The following is a 22,869-nucleotide window of genomic DNA, read 5'->3' on the forward strand; positions in this document are numbered from 1 at the left end:
TAGCGTTTATCGTTTATCGTGGTATTGCCATACGCTAACTATCGCATCAACTGTACAATTTTCTACGCTAGCCATCGTTGATAACTTTTTGCACGATACGTTGGGAGCTATTTAAATAAAAGTAAATATAAAATTATTACAAAATCCAAAGGACCCAACTAAAGCCTCATTCCCAACACTCTGTTGCAACACCCTGGGCAAGAAGCCTTAAAGTGGCACAAACCTTCAAAATATTTGAAATGGATTACCTATTTTTATGGGCGCGCAAACTGCCTTCTACCCATGGCGCAAGGTGGCAGCATGGGACAGCTGATTTTAAGCTTTTTTGATTTGATACATCAAAATACGGCGCAGTACGATTTTGTCATTTCAAGAAGATTGGAAGCATCTCTCAATTTTCTTTTTTCTATGGCTCTATGCAAGTTTCGTCAATTTGTTCATTTGAGTTTTTATAAAAGGCAACATACATAGGTAGTAGAAAATATTTTATTATTACAGCTTTTAAAAATGTTTGCCACTTTTACGTACAAGACAATTGAATTGTTAGTATTTACGTTTTGTTTTGCTATCTGTTTCGTATATATTCACAAAAATTTGTAAACAAAACTCTGCTGTCATTCACAATAGCGCATCTATCGGGCGTGTGGAAATCGCAATATGAAAGCTGATTTTTTACGATACGCTAGCAAGCGTTTATCGTCTATCGTATGAAAATTCATAATAGGGGTGTTAGTTTCATTCACAATCCTTTAGATATCGCTTCCAGTGGTCGGTAATATCGATTACTTCACACTCCTAGAACCATGCTCCTAGAAAAGCAACGAAACATATGTTTTTTGTTTTGATTAGTAAAATCATATGTTCTGCAAGGCATTCATATACATTGTTTACTATATAGTTTGGCAGCTTAAGTAGAGGTTATGTTGCGAATAGAGTGGAAGGCAGTGGACTAGGCAGTCGAATGTCATATAATGAAGGAATGGTGTTCGGAGATTTTTCAAAGTTAAAAAAAAAAAATGATAAAAGCTTTAATATAAATAAAACTGTTGTTTTAATAACAACAAAAACGCCATATATATTCTGTATACATAAATTTGTAAGGATTATCTCACTTTAAAATTTGAATTAAATAATCTAAAGTTTTGTTTTGAAACTGAGTCGAGAACTGTGCGTGTGAATGGGCGAATTTTCACCGATCAGCTGTTAGTTGCGCTACTTGGTAAAATTTACAATGTTCATATAACTCAAGATTATATTTCAGAGGAAATGCACAAAATAGTTGTAAGTATTTTATAAATATTGAAAACAATGAATTCTACTAATTACATTTTTTATTTATTGGCAGTCAGCGCGCTACCAGCAATTTCTTCGTGCTACATACAAAGATATTATAAATGCGAAATTTATAAACATAATTCATACCTCCCGGAAGCGTATGCATATGAGCAATGGGAAGTTTTCACGTAGGTCTTCACAATATATAGGAATTGGTTTTGCTACCGCACTAGCAGGATCCATATTATATGATGGAGTCGTCAATGAATTAATTTACTGTGGAGCTGCGATACGTTTTCTAAGATCATTAAAAGCTGCTTCGCTGATAGCAGTTGATTATATTTTCATTGAAGCGCATGAGAACGATGTCGACTACGATACACAGTTAAAACGCGTACATTTAAAAAGCGCCGAACGCCTTTTGGAGACATGCCTTTTGAACGGTGGTTTATATATAAAAATGGGTCAAGGTGTTGCTGCCATTAATCACATACTACCCAAAGAGTATACAGTTACATTAGAACGATTACAAGATAAATGTTTACCTACAACAAAAACCGATGTACAACGAGTTTTTCGTAAAGATTTTGGCAATACACCCGAATCTATATATGGAGAATTTGATTATACGCCCATCGCAGCGGCGAGCTTGGCACAAGTGTTTAAAGCAAAATTAAAAAGTGGCGAGGATGTTGCGGTGAAGGTTGGTTATAGATGCATTGTAATTAATTTATGATTTGCGTTTATGCTTTATAATTTCAAGCTGCTCTGGGAAAGACACCTAAATCTTGCCTACTTCTAGACCGTCTCAGTTTGGTTATTTTATCTCCAAAAAGATATTTCATAGATTAAACTGTTGTTTAATTAAAGTAAGATATTAATTAGGTATTCGTTCTATTTTTTGTTATTTTATTATTAACTTTGATTGGATAACGGTTGGTTACATAGGTATAAACCAATCGAGATAGATATAGACTTCCATATATCAAAATCATCAGTATCGAAAAAAAATTTGATTGGCCATCCGTCCGTCCATCCGTCTGTTCGTTAATACCATAACTTGAGTAAATATTGAGATATCTTCACCAAATTTGGTACACGAGCTTACCTGCCCAGAATAGATTGGTATTGAAAATGAGCAAAGTCGGATGATAACCACGCCCACTTTTTATATATATAACATTTTGGAAAACACAAAAAACCTGATTATTTAGTAAAAAATACACCTAGAATGTTGAAATAGACGTGTGAACTGATATTGAGACTCTTGATAAAAAATTGAAAACATTTTTTAAAATGGGCGTGGCACCGCCCACTTGTGATTAAATCAATTTTACAAATATTATTAATCATAAATGAAAAATCGTTAATGATAATTATTGTTATTTTTTAATTTTTCTAAATTTGAAAAATTGTATTTTGTTTTTGGAATAGTAAGTAGAAAAATTTTCCTTTCCCTTTTTTAAACCTATCGTAACAAAATTCGGCAGAGAGGTTGCCCTTACTATAAGGAATGCTTTGAAGAAAAATTAACGAAATGGGTTAAGGACCACGCCCACTTTTATATAAAAGATTTTTAAAAGGGTTGTGCACGAAAATAATAAGCTATATCTTAGGGAAAAAGAGGTTTATATTAATAGAATTTTACTTTCTAAATTGAATTATAACATTAAATTGGAAAACAGTAAAACTTTTTAAAATGGGTGTGGCACCGCCCCCTTTATGACTAAGCAATGTTCTATGTTTCGGGAGCCATAACTCGAAGAAAAATTAACGGATCGTAATAAAATTGGGTACACAAATTTTCCCTATAGCAGGAAATATTTCTAGAAAAAATGTACGAGATCGGTTAAAGACCACGCCCACTTTTATATAAAAGATTTTCAGAAGGGTCGTAGGTTAGAACAATAAGCTATAACTTAGCAAAAAATAGTTTTGAATGAATGATATTATTTCACTTATCAAGTTTTATTGTAAGAGGAAATGGGAGACTTTTTTGTTTAAACGGCCGGTGCCACGTATTATGTAGAAAAGTAATTTATCTGAAATGAAATGTGCAATTGAAGTTCACGCTGAGTATATAATGTTCGGTTACACCCGAACTTAGACGCCTTTACTTGTTCACGGATATGTTCATATATGAAATTCACTTTTATTCACTCAGACCACGTTTACACTTTCTATGGTTTGCAATAAATCCATAATTGTTAATCTAGCCGTTCACAAATGCACCCATCCCTAGCAACTAGATTATTATGAAGATAATCTTGTTATATGTAAACTAAGTCTTACCCCTTATTCATAAAAAAGTAGGGTCATAAAGCCCGCATAGTTAAATGTTTATATAGAAATGTAATTTTAAAAAGGTTTATAAACTTTATAAAGAGCTTAGCATAACTCCTCTTCATATAAACTACCTAGGTTAGGTTAGGTTGAACTGGCCGGTCCATGAGAACCTCACATAGACTGAATAAGTCCGTAGTGTTACCAGAAGTTTGTTTTAACGACCAAACTGAAAACCCCTATCAAAAACCAGGACCTATGTTATAAAATAACTCCGCCCTCTTGGCAAATACAAGAAGCTTCCTAGGACTTAAGCCACTTGCTGCTTCTAGATCTGACAGCTGTATCACTCCTAATAGCCGGAGTCTTAGCCTGGCAAGCGCAGGACAAGAGCACAGAACGTGCTCGATCGATTCCTCCTCCAACCCGCACTTCCTACATCTGCTATCACTGACAAAGCCTAATTTAAAGGCATGTGACGCCAGAAGGCATTGTCCAGTCGGAATACCCGTCACGAGTCTACAGTCCTCTCTTTTTTAATGATATAAGCAACTTTGTTAGTCTAAGGTTGTAAGACCTGCACATAATCTTCGACACTTTGCAGCCCCGCGCTTCAACCCACGCCTTTCCTGCTTGGTCGATCATGTGCACCTCTCGCCTTCGCTTATTCTCGCCCAGTCTAATTGGGACCTCTGCGGAGCCGGCTTCAAGGGATGCGCCCTTTTCAGCTAGTTCATCCGCTTTTCCATTCCCATCTATTCCCATATGCCCTGGGACCCAATATAGATGTATGCTTCTCCCTGTCCCGATTCTCTCCAGGGATTGTTACACTCTAACACGCATTTAAATGCTGTGCTATGCGAGATTATTGCCTTAATTGCTGCGTGACTGTCAATATAAAAGTTAACACGATTGCAGCTTGGGCTATTTTTTTCCAGGGTTTCTACTGCTTTGGTTACGGCTCCTATTTCCGCTTGGAAAACGCTACAGTAATCCGGCAGCCTGTAGGATCTGTTTATTTCCGGATCAGCACAATATACCGCAGACCCTACTCCTTCCACTACTTTGGAACCATCTGTGTACACATGTATCACCTCGTCCGTGGCCTTAAGATCGCCCTCGAAGCGCAGATAGGGAATCAGGTAGTCTGTTCGCCTTGTGATTGATAACGTTATACTACTATGGCCGTATGGTCGGCGCTCAAGCTGCCCCGAGGCACCGAGCCTGGTTGCAGTTGTTAACGCTAAACCACCTAGGTACGTAAAGAACTTCTAAATGAAATTAAAAAAGAATATATCTATTTAGGTTCAATATGGTGACTTGCAGAAACGTTTTACTAGCGATTTGGGAACAATAATGTTCTTACAAGATATAATTGAACTATTTTTTAAAAACTACAATTTTGGCTGGATATTACGTGATCTACGCAAAAATTTAATGCAAGAGCTAGATTTTGAAAATGAGGGTCGAAATGCTGAACGCTGTGCCAAAGATCTTGCTAAATTTAAATATGTACATGTACCACATATATACTGGGAACATACAAAGTCGGTAAATATGAGTTTTTAAATATTCACCCCTATTACGGTATCCGACGAATGCCAACCGCGGAGAAGGCGAATCGAATTCAGAAAATTTGGTATTCTCATAACCGATCGGCAATGCAGCTCGCGAATAAAATTTTGTAGATAAAGCAGTTCGTTGATTCACTGCATTCCGATAACCGTAATAGAAACGCAATATCTGTCGCTTGCTCTAAGTATCATTCGCTAAAAAACTGGATTGAAAAGAAACATTTTAAATAACGCGCAATAAAGTTAAAATAGAATGGAATTCAATGAAAGGATGGTTATTTTTTATATTTTTGAGTAAAATTTATGTAATATTCGTGTGTTGATCCAGTTAATGTACCGTAGTTATGCGCTGTTTATAATTACATATCTAAAAATTTAAACACATTGCTTCAAACTAATACAATAAATATTTAGCACACTTACAATTAGTATGTTAAGACTATAAACCTTTGCGGTTATAAAAAAAAGGGGAGCTCGCTCCTGAAGGTTTTGCTATCCTTACGTGCGTACCATCAATCCAGGAATTTTAGATTTGTTGAAGAAGTAACTCCGGGATTCCATTTGCTCATCGTGAATCCACTTTTCGCACAATTTGCTTTCCATAACGTTAAGAACCTCTGAAAACACCTTCGAAACTGAGCCATCCCTAGCATGTAGTCTTACCAACTGAATTTTGATAGCTTCCTTCGGCTAATATTCGCAGACATAAGGAAAGCTTTTTATGGCGACTTATTGCTGTGGACTTAAACACGAGAGAGATATTACTGCAAATTATGCTTAAAAGATGTTTATAAGCATTTTTGTTAACTCGGAATTATTTAACGATCTTTTAAATAAAAAATGTACACTCGCATGTGTCGCTTCCCAAGGCCGTCGGTTCTATGTACCGGAGCGACTCGGAGGTTTTTTCCCGACCAAGGACTGCGATTTCAGTGTAACCCCATTTAATTTGTTGCGTCCCTCCCACAAATTGTCATCCTCCCAGCAGCTCCTTGCAGCAGGACTGCTCCATACTCTCTTGCTCCGGGAAGGTATCGAACCCAATCCGGGTCCGTATTTTGACCCCGGTCCTGAGAAATGGTTTTGCTGCATCTGCCGGAAAAGAATCTTTTTAGGACGGTCATACTCTTGTCAATGTGTCTCGTGTAAGGGATGGTTGCATCGGACAGGTTGTTCTGGGCTAGATCCCAAAACCAGACGTCCACGTAACTTCCATAAATCTTTTGTGGCTCCTTGCTGTTCACGTCCTAGGACGTCCCGTAGTCTGCGCCCTAGCGCCCCACTACCTTCCAACAGCCCCACTGCTCAGCAAGCCACAACAAGTACCCGCTGCTGCTCGCGCCCCACGGCGCCACCAACTCTTATGGGTGCTCCCACTCATACTTACAAACTCCGTAGTAGAGTCGGGAACAATGCCGAGCATCAGCCCCTGCCCCCGTCTCTCCCCCCCCCCCCCCCCCTCTTTTCTTTTTCCGGCAGCAATTGAGTAATTCAGGGAAACAGACTCTTAGTCCCCATCTCCCTTTGCACCGTTTCCCAGCACAGAATATATATGTTCGCTACATCCGCCCAATGCAGCGCCTGCAATGGACGTTGCCACTTTCCTAGATGTTCTGGTCTCCGCGACGGCAACCCCTCGACGGGTTTCATTGCGCCATGTTGCCAGGTCGCATACCCAAATACACCGGGTACCCCAATGCTTACCCAAGGACGTCCAGTCCCAGGGCCACAACAGCAGTTACGTCCTAGCCTTCCACAACTCAGGCGTAGTCACCCGTCACTTACTCCCAGAGTGGCGACGTCTCCCCCTATGCACTTCAGACTTCTGCAGTTAAACTGTTATGGATTAACTGGGAAGATTACGGAGATAGTCGATTTCATGAAGCGGCACAACATCCGCATTGCTGCGATTCAAGAGACTAAACTCACAGCAATATCTGCACTGCAGACCTGTTCTGGGTATATCGTCCACAGAAAAGATCGCGAGAGCGGAAATGGAGGCGGGCTCGTGTTTATCATACACCACTCTGTGAAATATCATATATTTGATCCCGGCATCGACCGCAGGGACAGTCTCTTAAAGCGTCCGGGCGCATCTGTCCGGTCAGGCGATGCAAACCTCGAAATCGTCAACATCTACATCCCTCCTGCCACCTGTTCCCCAGTGGATACCGCCCTAATATTAGCGCCTTACTCACTGGCAACAATCGCAATATCTTAGGCGATTTCAATACCCATCACGATCTATGGCATTCAAACTTGCGGGCGGACAGTAGGGGGGAGATGTTGGCGGATCAAATAGAAGAAACGACGTTCTGCATAATAAACGGAGACGCCGGATATTTCAATCGTGACCGCAGAACTCGTAAACTGCGTCAACTGGCAGCCGATGGTAACATTGGCTTCTGACCACCTGCCTATACTTATTTAGCTCGAGCGTACCGCCGACTTCATCGTCACAGAAAAACGCAATTTCATAAACTTTAAAAAAGGAAAGTGGGACGAATACAAATCCTTTACAGACAACCACCTTGCTGCCCTCCCTATCCCGACTGATGCCCGCCAAGGGGAGCGTGCTTTCCGCAAGGTCATTGAATCCGCCTCGGCACGTTTCATTCCCGCCGGTAGAATTCCCGAAATTCGGCCCCACTTCCCGCCCGAGGCCGCAAATTTAGCGAGAGAACGTGACCTTATAAGAGAGCTCGATCCCGGTGACCCCAAAATAAGGGATATAAACCAACGCATCAGATTGCTTGTGGATGAACACAAGCGTGCGAAATGGGAGGAGCACCAAAGAGGTTGTAACCTCTCTGCCGGTGTAGGTAAACTTTGGTCCACCGTAAAGTCCCTATCGAATCCGTCTAGGCATAATGACGAAGTTTCCATCGCCTTTGGCGATAAAGTGCTGTCGGATGCGAAAAAATGCGCTAGCGCTTTCTGCCGACAATATAAAATGCATTCTACGGTCGACAAAGATAGACGGAGGGCCAACAGACACGCGCATAAACATAAATTCAGCGCGTCACCAATTACCATCACCGCCAAAGAGGTTGAGGATGTCATTGGTCATGCTAAACCACCCAAAGCAATGGGCCCAGACGGCATAGCCATGCCAATGCTTAAAAGCCTAGGGAAAGAGGGTTTCAAATATTTAGCACATGTCTTCAACCTGTCTCTTTCCACCTTTGTCATACCCGAAAAATGGAAAATGGCCAAGGTGGTCCCGCTACTAAACCCTGGGAAACCAGCTAACATAGGAGAGTCGTATCGCCCTATATCCCTCCTATCGCTAGCAGCCAAGACGCTTGAAGCCATTTTGCTCCCCTACTTCAAAGCAAATTTGCAGCTAGCCTGTCATCAGGGTGGCTTCAGAAAACTCCATAGCACCACCACCGCGCTAAATGCCATCAACACCCAGATAAATTGCGGTTTAAATCAAAACTCCCACCATAGAACAGTACTCGTTGCGCTAGACCTATCAAAAGCTTTTGATACGGTCAACGTACTGCAAGACCTGGAAGGGTCTACCCTTCCACCATGTCTTAGAAGGTGGACCGCAAATTATCTGGGTGGTCGGCAGGCATCGGTGCAATTTAGAAATGAAACATCAAAGCCAAGAAGAATTAAACAAGGGGTGCCACAGGGTGGTGTCCTATCCCCACTTTTGTTTAATTTCTACATATCTAAGCTACCTTCGCCACCAGAAGGAGTTAATATCGTTTCCTACGACGATGACTGCACAATAATGGCCACAGGCCCAGGCCCACAGATCGATGAGCTTTGCAACAGAATAAACGGCTACCTCCCTGATCTTTCCAGTTTTTTCGCTTCGCGAAACCTGGCATTATCATCGACTAAATCCTCCGCGACCTAATTTACAACATGGACGTCCCAAATGTCGCCCATCTTGGGTGTGTGTGACGTTTGATCAGGATTTACATTTTGGTGAGCACGCAGCCGCAATTGTTCCGAAAATCCAGAACCGTAATAAAATCGCCAAATCCCTTGCTGGCAGTACTTGGGGAAAATACAAAGAAACGCTCATTACCACACACAAAGGAATTGGCCAGCCGTTGGCGTGCTACGCGTCCCCTATATGTTCGCCAAGCCTAAAAACTACCCACTGGAAGAAGCTACAGGACTGCCAAAATACTGCTCTCAGAATCGCCACGGGCTGTCTTCTAATGTCCCCAGAACACCATCTACATAATGAGGCGAGAATACTCCCCATCAGGGAGAGAAATGAGATGCTAACCAAACAGTTCCTGTTGAATACCTAGAAAACTGGGCATCCGAACAGACATCTGATTGATGAGCCAACACCGCCTAGGGGCTTAAGGCGTCATCTCCGTAAGCATTTTGAGGAAATACGGTACCTGAGAACTCAGCCGTATGAAGCAAAAAAACACAAGCAGGTCCTTGGTGAACTCCACAAACAGGCGTCGAACATTTATGCCAGGAATTTCCCGGTGAATCCAGTACTCAAAGAACAGTACCCAAAACTTGCGGAAGAGGAACGCATACTCCCCAGGGAAACGCGAGTCACTCTAGCTCAATTTCGTTCTGGATACTGTAACGGGTTAAACTCTTACCTATCCAGAATTAACCCCGACATACAAAATGTATGCCCCGCTTGCAATGCGTCTCCACATGACACCAACTATCTCTTTAACTGTAATGTGGAACCAACGCCTCTAGCAGCCCTTTCATTATGGTCCACCCCTGTTGAAACAGCAAGTTTCCTTGGACTCCCGTTAGAGGATATTGATGACAATTTGTTATCGATCGTAGCTGTTAGGTGGGGCGAAGCACTGCTACAACAACAACAACAACTCGCATGTGTATTAAAATTTTTTTAATTTACTTCTATGTCTGCCAGCTCGAAAATGTCCGGTGCCCTATTCCTTACAAACCTTCTATCGCATGCGGTGTTGTTCTCACCCCTTGACACAATCCGCTTGGTGAGTCGGTAAAGACGTTTATGAGAATGCTATAAATTTCAACAAGTGAGGGGAGCGCGAATCGAATGGCATTCGCGTGAGTGGCATCCGTCGGATACCGTAATAGACATATTAAATAAGAATTGAATCCTACTAAACGTTCACTATATTAGCGGCCACCGCGGTGTGATGGTACCGTGCTCCGCCTACCACACCGAACGCCCTGGGTTCACACCTCGGGCAAAGCAACATCAAAATTTTAGAAATAAGGTTTTTCAATTAGAAGAAAATTTTTCTAAACGGGGTCGCCCTTCGGCAATGTTTGGCAAGCACTCCGAGTGTATTTTGCCATGAAAAGCTCTCGGTGAAAACTCATCTGCCTCGCAGATGCCGTTCGGAGTCGGCATAAAACAAGTAGGTCCCGTCCCGCCAATTTGTAGGAAAAATTAAAAAGGAGCACGACGCAAATTGGAAGAGAAGCTCGGCCTAAAATCTCTTCGGAGGTTATCGCGCCTTACAATTATTTTATTTTATATTAGCGTGTACTCACTATGGAATGGATTGATGGCTTCAAAATAAGCGACGTTGAACGCATACAATATGAGAAACTTAGTTTAAGTGATATTGATTTGAAGCTTTTCAAAATGTTTGCAGAACAAATATTTAATACAGGTTTTGTACATGCTGATCCGCATCCTGGAAACGGTAAAATACTAATACTGTACTGTCATTCAAAAATAAAACTACTTTGCCATCGTTATAGTTTATGTACGCAAAAGTCCGAATACGTTTAAAGCTGAATTGGTGCTGCTGGATCATGGACTTTATGAATTTTTGCCGGAATCGGTTCGCTTGCCACTATGCGAGTTTTGGGAGGCAACAGTTTTGAAAGATGAACAAAAAATGAAAGCTGCCGCCAAACAAATAGGCATAAAAGATCATATGAAATTTGCTGAGGTCCTTTTTCAACAACCTATACGTATACATGGTGGTAGAATTAAAACAAAATTAAGTGAAAGTGATATTGAATATATTCAGCAAATGGCTAAGAAAAATTTTGAACTCATCATGAATACACTGAAAGAAATGCCGCGTAATATGTTATTTGTTGTAAGGTAATTTAATTTCTAAATACATATATTGCGTTTTTTTTATACTCAGCTGAGCAGAGCTCACAGAGTATATTGATTTTGTTCGCATAACGGTACTCCGTAACGGCATAAACTAATCGAGATATGTGTAGACTTCTATATATCAAAATGATTTGGGCGAAAAAAGAAATTCATTGAGCCATGTCCGTCCGCCTGTAAACACAATAACTTGACTAAATTTTGAGGTATCTTAATGAAATTTGGTATGTAAGTTCCTGGGCACTCATCTCAGATCGGTATTTAAAATGAAAGAAATCGGACTGTAACCACGCCCTCTTTTTCGATATCGAAAATTTCGAAGAATGGAAAAAGTGCGATAATTCATTACCAAAGACGGATAAAGCGATGAAACTTGGTAGGTGGGTTGAACTCATGACACAGAATAGAAAATTAGTAAAATTTTAGACAATGGGCGTGGTACCGCCCACTTTTAAAAGAAGATAATTTAAAAGTTTTGCAAGTTGTAATTTTGCAGTCGTTGAAGATATCATGATGAAATTAGGCAGGAACGTTACTCCTATTACTATATGTACGCTTAATAAAAATTAGCAAAATCGGAGAAGGACCACGCCCACTTTTAAAAAAAAAATTTTTTAAAGTAAAATTTTAACAAAAAATTTAATATCTTTACAGTATATAAGTAAATTATGTCAACCTTCAATTCCAGTAATGATATGGTGTAACAAAAAACAAAAATAAAAGAAAATTTCAAAATGGGCGTGGCTCCGCCCTTTTTCATTTAATCTGTCTAGAATAATGCCATAAGTCGAACAAAAATTTACTAATCCTTGTCAAATTTGGTAGGGGCTTCTATGACGATAACTGTTTTCTGTGAAAACGCCCAGTTTTTATACACAGTCGACCGTCTGGCCTTCCTCTTGGCCGTTACCAAGATAACTTGAGCAACAATCGATATATCTTTACTAAACTTAGTTCACGTTAAGGCTGAGTAACACAGCACTGTGCTGTGTTATTGTGTTAACACACAGTAATGTACGGCACGCACACGCACACTTATCGATTAATTTATAACACAGTGGCACACTCGATGGCACAAAGCTGACTGTGCAATGCCGCTCAAACTGGTAAATGCTCATAACACAGTAACACGCTCTATAGCACAGAGAATGACACTCAGATCGTAAGTGCACATACATAGATAGTCCATTGTGCCTGTGTGTTGATTGTATTACTTTCCAATGACACTTCACTCAAAACATATTTATACACATGATACAAATATTACAAGATAAAACCGGTGAGAGGATGACATTTAAAAAGATTTTAAAATTCTCACTGCGCTCTCAAAATTTTTATTTTATTTTGATTTTTTCATAAAAAAATGGTGTCCACAGGGGCACTTACTATCCTCTTGACCAGATGATATGACTTTGAAAAATTGGATTATGAAAGAAGATAAATGTTGCCATGATTTACTCTTCTAAATGGCGTCAAACGTGGCGTTAGAGGTAAGTAACACAGTATTGTGCTCTGATATTGTGCCTACACTCATATCGACTTTCGATAATCTGTTATAACACAATTGTGTCAACACAATGTGTTAACACTGCAAAGTATGCCTGTGCTACTGGGTTAACACTCAAAAAATAGTGTCATTACCCACCACTAGTACACGTACTTATCTGAACTCACTTTATCTTGGTATTAAAAATGGGCGAAACCTGAAATTTCGAAAAATGAAAAAAATGCTATAATTCTATACCAAATACGAAAAAAGAGATGAAACGTCGTAATTGGATTGATTTTTTGACGCAAAATATAACTTTGGAAAAAACTTTGTAAAATGTGTGTGACACTTACCATATTAAGTAGAAGAAAATGAAAAAGTTCTGCAGGGCGAAATAAAAAACCCTTGAAATCTTGGCAGGAATACTGTTCGTGGTATTACATATATAAATAAATTAGCGGTACCCAACAGATGATGTTCTGGGTCACCCCGGTCCACATTTTGGTCGATATCTCGAAAACGCCTTCACATATACAACTAAGGGCCACTCCCTTTTAAAACCCTCATTAATACCTTTAATTTGATACCCCTGGTCCACCTTTATGGCGATATCTCGAAAAGGCGTCCACCTATAGAACTATGGCCCACTACCTTCTAAAATACTCTTCAATACTTTCCATTTGATACCCATGTCATACAAACACATTCCAGGGTTACCCTAGGTTCATTTTCTTAAATGGTGATTTTCCCTTATTTTGTCTCCAAAGCTCTCAGCTGAGTACGTAATGATCGGTTACACCCGAACTTAGCCTTCCTTACTTGTTTTTGTATATCGTTAGCTTAATTCACAAAAGCCCTAAGCGACCGATTTTTCGAAAATGCGTTTTCCCACAGTTTTGGTGATACATTAAAATACTCCTCCCGTAAAAGTTTTGAATTGCTAAAATCAATAAAGAGTTATTACACTTTTAAAAAGCCATATCTGCATGTTGTCAATATAAAAATAAAACGTTTTATGATTGTCCTATAAAATTTTAAATTTATTGGTTAGGGCCTTTGTAAATTAAGATAACGATATATGCATTAGATAGTATCCGCCTACCACGTCGAAGATCCAGGTTTCACGCCCCGGACTAACCAACATCCACATGCTAGAAACTAGTTTTTTAAATTAGAAGGGTTTTCTAAGTGGGGTCGCCCCGCGGCAGTGATTTGGCAAGAACTCCGATTGTTTTATGTCATAAAAAGCTTCTCAGTGAAAATTCATCTGCCTTGCAGATGCCGTTCGGAGTCGGCATAAAACATGTAGGTCCCAGCCAAGGCGAATCCATACCAGGTGGTGGCAAAGCGAGTTCAACCAATTCGCCGTACATGTCAAGTCAAAAGAAAATTGTCATTGATTTCGATTAACTGACATGTTGCAGTACAAGGCGTTGTATGGAAAATAATTAAGTAAAAGTAATCAGCTGTTGGGATAACAACACCTGGTACTGAATTCGCCTTGGTCCCAGCTCAGGCTGAAAGCGAAATTGTTTTTAATATAGAAAATGTTTGAGTAAACAAAATTGATTAATAACAAATTTTTTTGTTGTTGCATGTCAAGGCGAATCCATACAAGGTGGTGGCAAAGCGAATTCAACCAATTCGCCGTGCAGAATTTTAATTGATTTCGATTAACTGACATGTTGTAGTACAAGGCGTTGTATGGAAAATAATCAAGAACAAGCTATCAGCAGTTCTGATAACACCACCTGGTACTGAATTCGCCTTGGTAGCGTGTAGAAAACTTTTGGCAGTAAAATGGAAAACTTTCTACGTTTTCTATGGATTCTAGAGAGAGAAAATACCCTAATGAGATAATTGCTCTCATGTATATTTGAAAAATTTAAAAAATAAATTTATAATTTTGACAAATATGTTGGAAATAGAAATTTAAAAAATAAGATCAATAATTTTTGAGCACGACAGCTTCGAAGAATATTTTGATGCCGAAAATATGCATTTTATATTACATCTTCGCCGCTAATCACCTTTTCAAATCTAAATACGTATACTAGACAGAGAGTTGCCCTAATATTGAATCTTACTTTTTCATTAAGAAAACAACAATTTTTTGTGCGCGGTAGTTTGTAAAATTTTTGAATGCATAAAAGAAAAATTTTGATAAGAATTAATAGCCTTTATATTAAATAATATATTTTTAAATTTTTGAGCTGAAGGCCAATTTAAATAAAAACACAACTTTTTGTATTATAGTTGTATAATTTATTCTTGTCGATATTTCGGCTTTATTCTAAAGCCATCTTCGGGACTAGGGGTATAAAAAAAAAAAAAAAAAAAACAAACCATTAGAACGTATTCTACATAATGTTTACGTATATACATATAATAAGCGACTTACTCATATAAATATGTTCGATCGACTAAATTAGCAATGGCCAAAAATCTTTGTTGAAGGTACAAAAAGCGAAAGTATGAAAAATAAACAAATGTACAGAATACCGCAAATGTAAACAAATTTTCAAGAACAGTAAGTATAAACAAAAATTTTACAATAATAAAATACATGTAATAATAAGACATAACTTAGTATGTATATCAACCCCCTTTTGCTTAGTTGTTGTCTTGAAGTATGCTGGATGCTGAATATTCTTATTTAAGTGAGCGCGGTGTATGTTGCTGTTGTTTCAAAATCAAATTGCGATAAGCACTCGCACAGTGGGCAGTGTCCATTTTAAAATTAATTCGTTTTTCACTAGGAGTGTTCAATATATGTAGCATTTCTAAGGTATAGCGTTTTTGGTAATGTTTTTCCTTCTCCAATATATTTACGTTCTCAAAATCAGGGTGATGTCCTGTATCTTTGCAGTGGGCAGATAGGGCCGTCTTATTTCCTGAAAAACTGTTCCTTAATTTTATGTTTGACCTGTGACCGGAAATCCTTGTCATGAGCTTGAGTTTTGTTGTCCCCACATATACCTTCTCGCATACGCGGGACCCGTCGCCGTTGCATGGGATTCGATAAACTACGTCAGATTTCTCGAACTTGGGGATCTTATCCTTTATGTTATTAAAAACTTGCCTTAGTGTATTTTTGTACGTGAACGCTAGATTATAGCTATCCTTGTCGTATAGATTGGAGCTCCTTATCCTCTCCGATAATCCTGGAACATATTCCATTGTCAAATACTTTTTGTTAGCCGCGTCCGTTCTTTTTTCTTCATTATTTTTCGTGGTATGAAAATTGTGGATAAGTCTATTTGTTAACTCTTTGGGAAAGTCGTTCTGTTCCAGGGTTACTTTAATTATTTTAATATTTTTCTCGTGGAAAACCTCATCACTGATTGTGAGAACCCTTCTAATAAAATTTTTCGCCGTGTTTATTATTGCCCTTCTTTCATGCTTGGAGTTGTAGCTTATCAGCCTTCCAGAAGACGTTGGTTTCTGATACCAGTCAATAAGTAACTTATTATTCTTTCTGACTATTAACGTATCGAGGTAGGGGAGTTGACCATCCCTTTCTATTTCTACTGTAAATTGTATGTTCTTGTGGTACGTATTAAGCATGTGGAGCATATTTTGAATGTGTTCTTTTTTGACAACAGCAAAGATGTCGTCCACATATTTTGTTAGCAGCCTTGATTTTTCTTTGGACTCTAGCTCAAATTTTGTCAGTAGCTCTTCCATAACTATATCCGCTATAACTGGCGAGGCTGGTGACCCCATAGGCATTCCTGACCGTTGCTCATATATTTTGTCATTATATTTAAAATATCTGTTTTCTTTTATGCAAAATTTAACTACTGTTAAGAAAAACTCTTTGTTCATCAACGTATATTCTTTGATATCATTCCACCTCGAGGCTATGATTTCAATCGCCAAATCAACAGGAATACTGGGGAATAACGAAACCACGTCAAATGACACCAAACTCTCATCGTCATAAATATATGTGTCTTTGACCTTTTCTTTGAATTCTTTGGCATTTTCAACGTTGTATGTAGACGATTTCGTTATATTTTTGAGAACTCGGACAACATATCTGCATAAATTATAGGATGGGGCATCTATAGACGAACAAATCGGACGAAGGGGTATGCCTTCCTTGTGGATTTTTGGCAAACCGTAAATTCTGGGTGTGATAGCGATTTTACACGTCAAATGGTTCTTTTCTTTTTCATCAATGCATCCATCATTGAACAACTTAAGTACCAATTCGTTGTTCTTGTCCTGTAATTTGTTCGTCGGGTCTCGTTTTAGAACTCGATAAGCGGAAATGTTATTTAATATATCCTACATTTTTCTTGAGTATTCCGTCCTGTCCATCACTACAGTGGTGTTACCTTTATCAGCACTGAGTACTAAAAGTTGTTTGTTATTTTTCAGAAATGACTTCGCGGAATGGAGTGTGTGGCATGTAAACTTATCTCGCAATGAGGTTGTAGTTTTGCTTAAATTATCACCTATCAGAGCCGTTAGATTATTTCTTTCAATTTCTTGCCTCTCTTTATCTTTTACTGTTTGTATCGCATTTTCTCCATCCGCTATAACTTGAAAAATCGGAAATTTTCCTTTCTCTAACGGCATTACATATTTTGGACCTAGAGATAGCAGCCATTGAATATCTTTTGGGATGTCTAAAAATGTATTATTAAAAAACCATTTTGGTACCACCCTAATATTCAATTTATCTTGTTCTTTTTGTCTGAGGATTTCATACTTTTTTGTTTGTGTTTGTTTAACACGGTCCGTGAGATTATGCAACAGAAGTTCCTCACTTTGAAAAAATGTAGCTGAATGCTGAGAGTCGAGAGTATGCTCGATTAGGGCCTTTAAGCCAGTTATCTCTCTTCTCTTTGCTCTACTTTGCTCATGCTTAATACGTATGATAATGTTTAAAAGTTTTATTTGAACTTGTCGATATATGTGGATATGATCTTGGCAAACTTACGTGGTATTTTCTTGCTGCATATGTTGTTGTTTAAAGTGGTCTCGATGTTTTTTGTTGAGTTCTTGATGAAGTTGGGAGTTAAACTGCTTCTCTTGCACCTCTCCAAGAATTTTGTTGATTCTGCCAATCTTGTTACATGTCGTGTGATTTGTTGGTAGCGTTTTATGGTTTGTTTGATCCGAGTATCATATTTCACTTTGATTGTTTTGTACACTTTGTGAGTGTTGTTGTTTTCTTTTTTATTTATTATTATATTTATTATTTAATATAAAGGCTATTAATTCTTATCAAAATGTTAAAACGGAGAGCACACCAAGAAAACAACAACACTCACAAAGTGTACAAAACAATCAAAGTGAAATATGATACTCGGATCAAACAAACCATAAAACGCTACCAACAAATCACACGACATGTAACAAGATTGGCAGAATCAACAAAATTCTTGGAGAGGTGCAAGAGAAGCAGTTTAACTCCCAACTTCATCAAGAACTCAACAAAAAACATCGAGACCACTTTAAACAACAACATATGCAGCAAGAAAATACCACGTAAGTTTGCCAAGATCATATCCACATATATCGACAAGTTCAAATAAAACTTTTAAACATTATCATACGTATTAAGCATGAGCAAAGTAGAGCAAAGAGAAGAGAGATAACTGGCTTAAAGGCCCTAATCGAGTATACTCTCGACTCTCAGCATTCAGCTACATTTTTTCAAAGTGAGGAACTTCTGTTGCATAATCTCACGGACCGTGTTAAACAAACACAAACAAAAAAGTATGAAATCCTCAGACAAAAAGAACAAGATAAATTGAATATTAGGGTGGTACCAAAATGGTTTTTTAATAATACATCTTTAGACATCCCAAAAGATATTCAATGGCTGCTATCTCTAGGTCCAAAATATGTAATGCCGTTAGAGAAAGGAAAATTTCCGATTTTTCAAGTTATAGCGGATGGAGAAAATGCGATACAAACAGTAAAAGATAAAGAGAGGCAAGAAATTGAAAGAAATAATCTAACGGCTCTGATAGGTGATAATTTAAGCAAAACTACAACCTCATTGCGAGATAAGTTTACATGCCACACACTCCATTCCGCGAAGTCATTTCTGAAAAATAACAAACAACTTTTAGTACTCAGTGCTGATAAAGGTAACACCACTGTAGTGATGGACAGGACGGAATACTCAAGAAAAATGCAGGATATATTAAATAACATTTCCGCTTATCGAGTTCTAAAACGAGACCCGACGAACAAATTACAGGACAAGAACAACGAATTGGTACTTAAGTTGTTCAATGATGGATGCATTGATGAAAAAGAAAAGAACCATTTGACGTGTAAAATCGCTATCACACCCAGAATTTACGGTTTGCCAAAAATCCACAAGGAAGGCATACCCCTTCGTCCGATTTGTTCGTCTATAGATGCCCCATCCTATAATTTATGCAGATATGTTGTCCGAGTTCTCAAAAATATAACGAAATCGTCTACATACAACGTTGAAAATGCCAAAGAATTCAAAGAAAAGGTCAAAGACACATATATTTATGACGATGAGAGTTTGGTGTCATTTGACGTGGTTTCGTTATTCCCCAGTATTCCTGTTGATTTGGCGATTGAAATCATAGCCTCGAGGTGGAATGATATCAAAGAATATACGTTGATGAACAAAGAGTTTTTCTTAACAGTAGTTAAATTTTGCATAAAAGAAAACAGATATTTTAAATATAATGACAAAATATATGAGCAACGGTCAGGAATGCCTATGGGGTCACCAGCCTCGCCAGTTATAGCGGATATAGTTATGGAAGAGCTACTGACAAAATTTGAGCTAGAGTCCAAAGAAAAATCAAGGCTGCTAACAAAATATGTGGACGACATCTTTGCTGTTGTCAAAAAAGAACACATTCAAAATATGCTCCACATGCTTAATACGTACCACAAGAACATACAATTTACAGTAGAAATAGAAAGGGATGGTCAACTCCCCTACCTCGATACGTTAATAGTCAGAAAGAATAATAAGTTACTTATTGACTGGTATCAGAAACCAACGTCTTCTGGAAGGCTGATAAGCTACAACTCCAAGCATGAAAGAAGGACAATAATAAACACGGCGAAAAATTTTATTAGAAGGGTTCTCACAATCAGTGATGAGGTTTTCCACGAGAAAAATATTAAAATAATTAAAGTAACCCTGGAACAGAACGACTTTCCCAAAGAGTTAACAAATAGACTTATCCACAATTTTCATACCACGAAAAATAATGAAGAAAAAAGAACGGACGCGGCTAACAAAAAGTATTTGACAATGGAATATGTTCCAAGATTATCGGAGAGGATAAGGAGCTCCAATCTATACGACAAGGATAGCTATAATCTAGCGTTCACGTACAAAAATACACTAAGGCAAGTTTTTAATAACATAAAGGATAAGATCCCCAAGTTCGAGAAATCTGACGTAGTTTATCGAATCCCATGCAACGGCGACGGGTCCCGCGTATGCGAGAAGGTATATGTGGGGACAACAAAACTCAAGCTCATGACAAGGATTTCCGGTCACAGGTCAAACATAAAATTAAGGAACAGTTTTTCAGGAAATAAGACGGCCCTATCTGCCCACTGCAAAGATACAGGACATCACCCTGATTTTGAGAACGTAAATATATTGGAGAAGGAAAAACATTACCAAAAACGCTATACCTTAGAAATGCTACATATATTGAACACTCCTAGTGAAAAACGAATTAATTTTAAAATGGACACTGCCCACTGTGCGAGTGCTTATCGCAATTTGATTTTGAAACAACAGCAACATACACCGCGCTCACTTAAATAAGAATATTCAGCATCCAGCATACTTCAAGACAACAACTAAGCAAAAGGGGGTTGATATACATACTAAGTTATGTCTTATTATTACATGTATTTTATTATTGTAAAATTTTTGTTTATACTTACTGTTCTTGAAAATTTGTTTACATTTGCGGTATTCTGTACATTTGTTTATTTTTCATACTTTCGCTTTTTGTACCTTCAACAAAGATTTTTGGCCATTGCTAATTTAGTCGATCGAACATATTTATATGAGTAAGTCGCTTATTATATGTATATACGTAAACATTATGTAGAATACGTTCTAATGGTTTGTTTTTTTTTTATACCCCTAGTCCCGAAGATGGCTTTAGAATAAAGCCGAAATATCGACAAGAATAAATTATACAACTATAATACAAAAAGTTGTGTTTTTATTTAAATTGGCCTTCAGCTCAAAAATTTAAAAATATATTATAAAAGAAAAATTTTATAATTATCTTTTCGCGCTAAATTCAGGATCAGATTGGCAGGATATTTCTTGTGCAAGTGGGGCGTTCTGAGTGTTGTATATTTGGTCTAGAAACCACGGAATACTTTTACGTTTACTACGATTCCTAGACTGAAGAATTGCTCTATTGTTTTGTTATTGAGGCAGTCAACTAAGAAGAGTTTGTCAATAATGTTGAACTGTTGGTTATTCGAGCATGTACAGATTTGTCACCGCTTACTGGAAAATTGGAGCATGTATGGTGAAGTTTTGATATACAGTAGACTATCGAAAAAGTTAACCGAAATGTCCCAAGGGGTTTTAACTTATCTGAAATATTTACTGTTCCAATCAAATAGTAGAGTTTGAAAAAATTTATATCTTGGAAAAGTTAACCAATGATTAACTTTTTAGAGCGGTACATGGACTGTCAAATTCGGTTAACTTTGAGGAGCGATTAACTTCTGTCTTCTTGACATCCTTCCATTGGATCTAGCTGGTTATCAATGGGCGGCAACGTCAGCCCTGCGTCTAAGGGAGTTGTCGTGTTGGAACAACAAGACCACAGGACACTCAAGTATACTAAACTAATACAGTTTTCTTCCTCCTAGCACGGATCGCTATGCGACCGCAACAGTTGCGGAAACCAACTCTAAGATAAACACCCCCAGGGATAATTGGACGGAGTTGGATAGGTGCCTTGCTATTGGCAGCAGCATTTCCATATACATGGACAGCTCCAAGCTAAACGGTAGAGTTGGAGGTGGAGTATACTCAAAGGACCTCGACCTCCAGCTCTCCTTCATAGATGATAGGCAGGGTACAACCAGACAGGTTCTTCCTGGCCAAGAACGCTTAGGTATGCCCTAGCTACATGCAAGCTAATGATAAAAGAGCATATCCACCATCAAGCCGACGAAAGATGGCTACAAACACCGTGGTGTCGAACATCGAAAGAAACCTGGCCTAAGTGGGATCCTAAAAGATCCAGTCACGTGTACAACCTAAGAAGGGATACAATTTCCACACTTGTGGGGCACTAACTGGTCATTGCCTCATAGGTAGGCATGCAGAAAGGTTAGGAGCGCCTTGTCGTCGATGCTGTAGGAGTTGTAAAGAGGATGAGGAGGAGGAAACGGCGGCCTGAAGGTTTAATGTGGCCACATAAATCGTTCCCGAGATGGTCGGGCTAGCACCTTAATGGTGCTATGGTACTGGAGCGTACCGGATTTGTATCCGGCAAAGGACCATCACATCGATAACACTCCCCATAGCCTTCGGGGAGCAACCTTATCGCTACAACAACAACAACAGGAGGAAACGGCGATTCACCTCATTTGCAACTCCCCAGCACTAAGCGGAGCACGGCAGCGCTTTCTGGGTGCTCCATTTCTTGATAATCTGAGCCAGGTTGTGGAGCATGACGTCAAGGACCTGGTAGCTTTTATCAGGTCCTAAAAATGGTTCGAAGAGGAAAGGTAACGGTGTAGTTTCGTGATATCACAACGGGCCTAATAATACTGGCCTAAGTGTGCCCTCGGGCAGCCACCTCAACCTAACCTAATCTAACTTCTCGAGAGCTCATTTTTGTGCGATTTTACTGTATTTTAATACATTCATGTGAAAATATCTGTGCATATTATAATAATATAAATCGATTACACACATATATCTAAATGAAGATTTTTATTTCCTTTTTTGTAAAGAAATTTAAACACTGTGCGTGCCATTGGACGGCAGCATGGTGATGTTGTGGATAGACCTCGCACAATGGCACGATGTGCACAGCATTGTATTTATGCTAAACGCAAATCAATATGTAGTTACGTAGTGTGGTTATACAGACGATTTATCTTCGAATACAGTTTATGGTAAGTGTATTTCTTTAATTTTTTTTTTGCATTTGAGATTA

General features: G+C 38.6%; 1 protein-coding gene across 3 annotated transcripts in view; it reads left to right on the plus strand.

Moving 5' to 3' along the window:
• Positions 1-767: 767 nt before the first annotated feature.
• Adck5 (aarF domain containing kinase 5) overlaps positions 768-22,869 on the plus strand; it is a 29,567-nt gene continuing 7,465 nt past the window's right edge. For 2 of the 3 annotated variants that reach the window (XM_067775504.1, XM_067775503.1), the window contains exons 1-7: positions 769-873; positions 1,235-1,281; positions 1,346-1,978; positions 4,864-5,109; positions 10,612-10,777; positions 10,836-11,187; positions 22,664-22,828. In XM_067775504.1, coding sequence (XP_067631605.1) covers positions 1,267-1,281; positions 1,346-1,978; positions 4,864-5,109; positions 10,612-10,777; positions 10,836-11,187; positions 22,664-22,828 — 1,577 coding nt within the window. In that variant the 5' untranslated portion in view covers positions 769-873; positions 1,235-1,266. Of the gene's footprint in view, positions 874-1,234; positions 1,282-1,345; positions 1,979-4,863; positions 5,110-10,611; positions 10,778-10,835; positions 11,188-22,663; positions 22,829-22,869 lie in introns of all 3 variants that reach the window. The other variant, XM_067775506.1, reaches the window with a different exon arrangement.

The sequence above is a fragment of the Eurosta solidaginis genome, chromosome 3 (assembly GCF_040869045.1).
Source record: "Eurosta solidaginis isolate ZX-2024a chromosome 3, ASM4086904v1, whole genome shotgun sequence".
Lineage (NCBI taxonomy): Eukaryota > Metazoa > Arthropoda > Insecta > Diptera > Tephritidae > Eurosta > Eurosta solidaginis.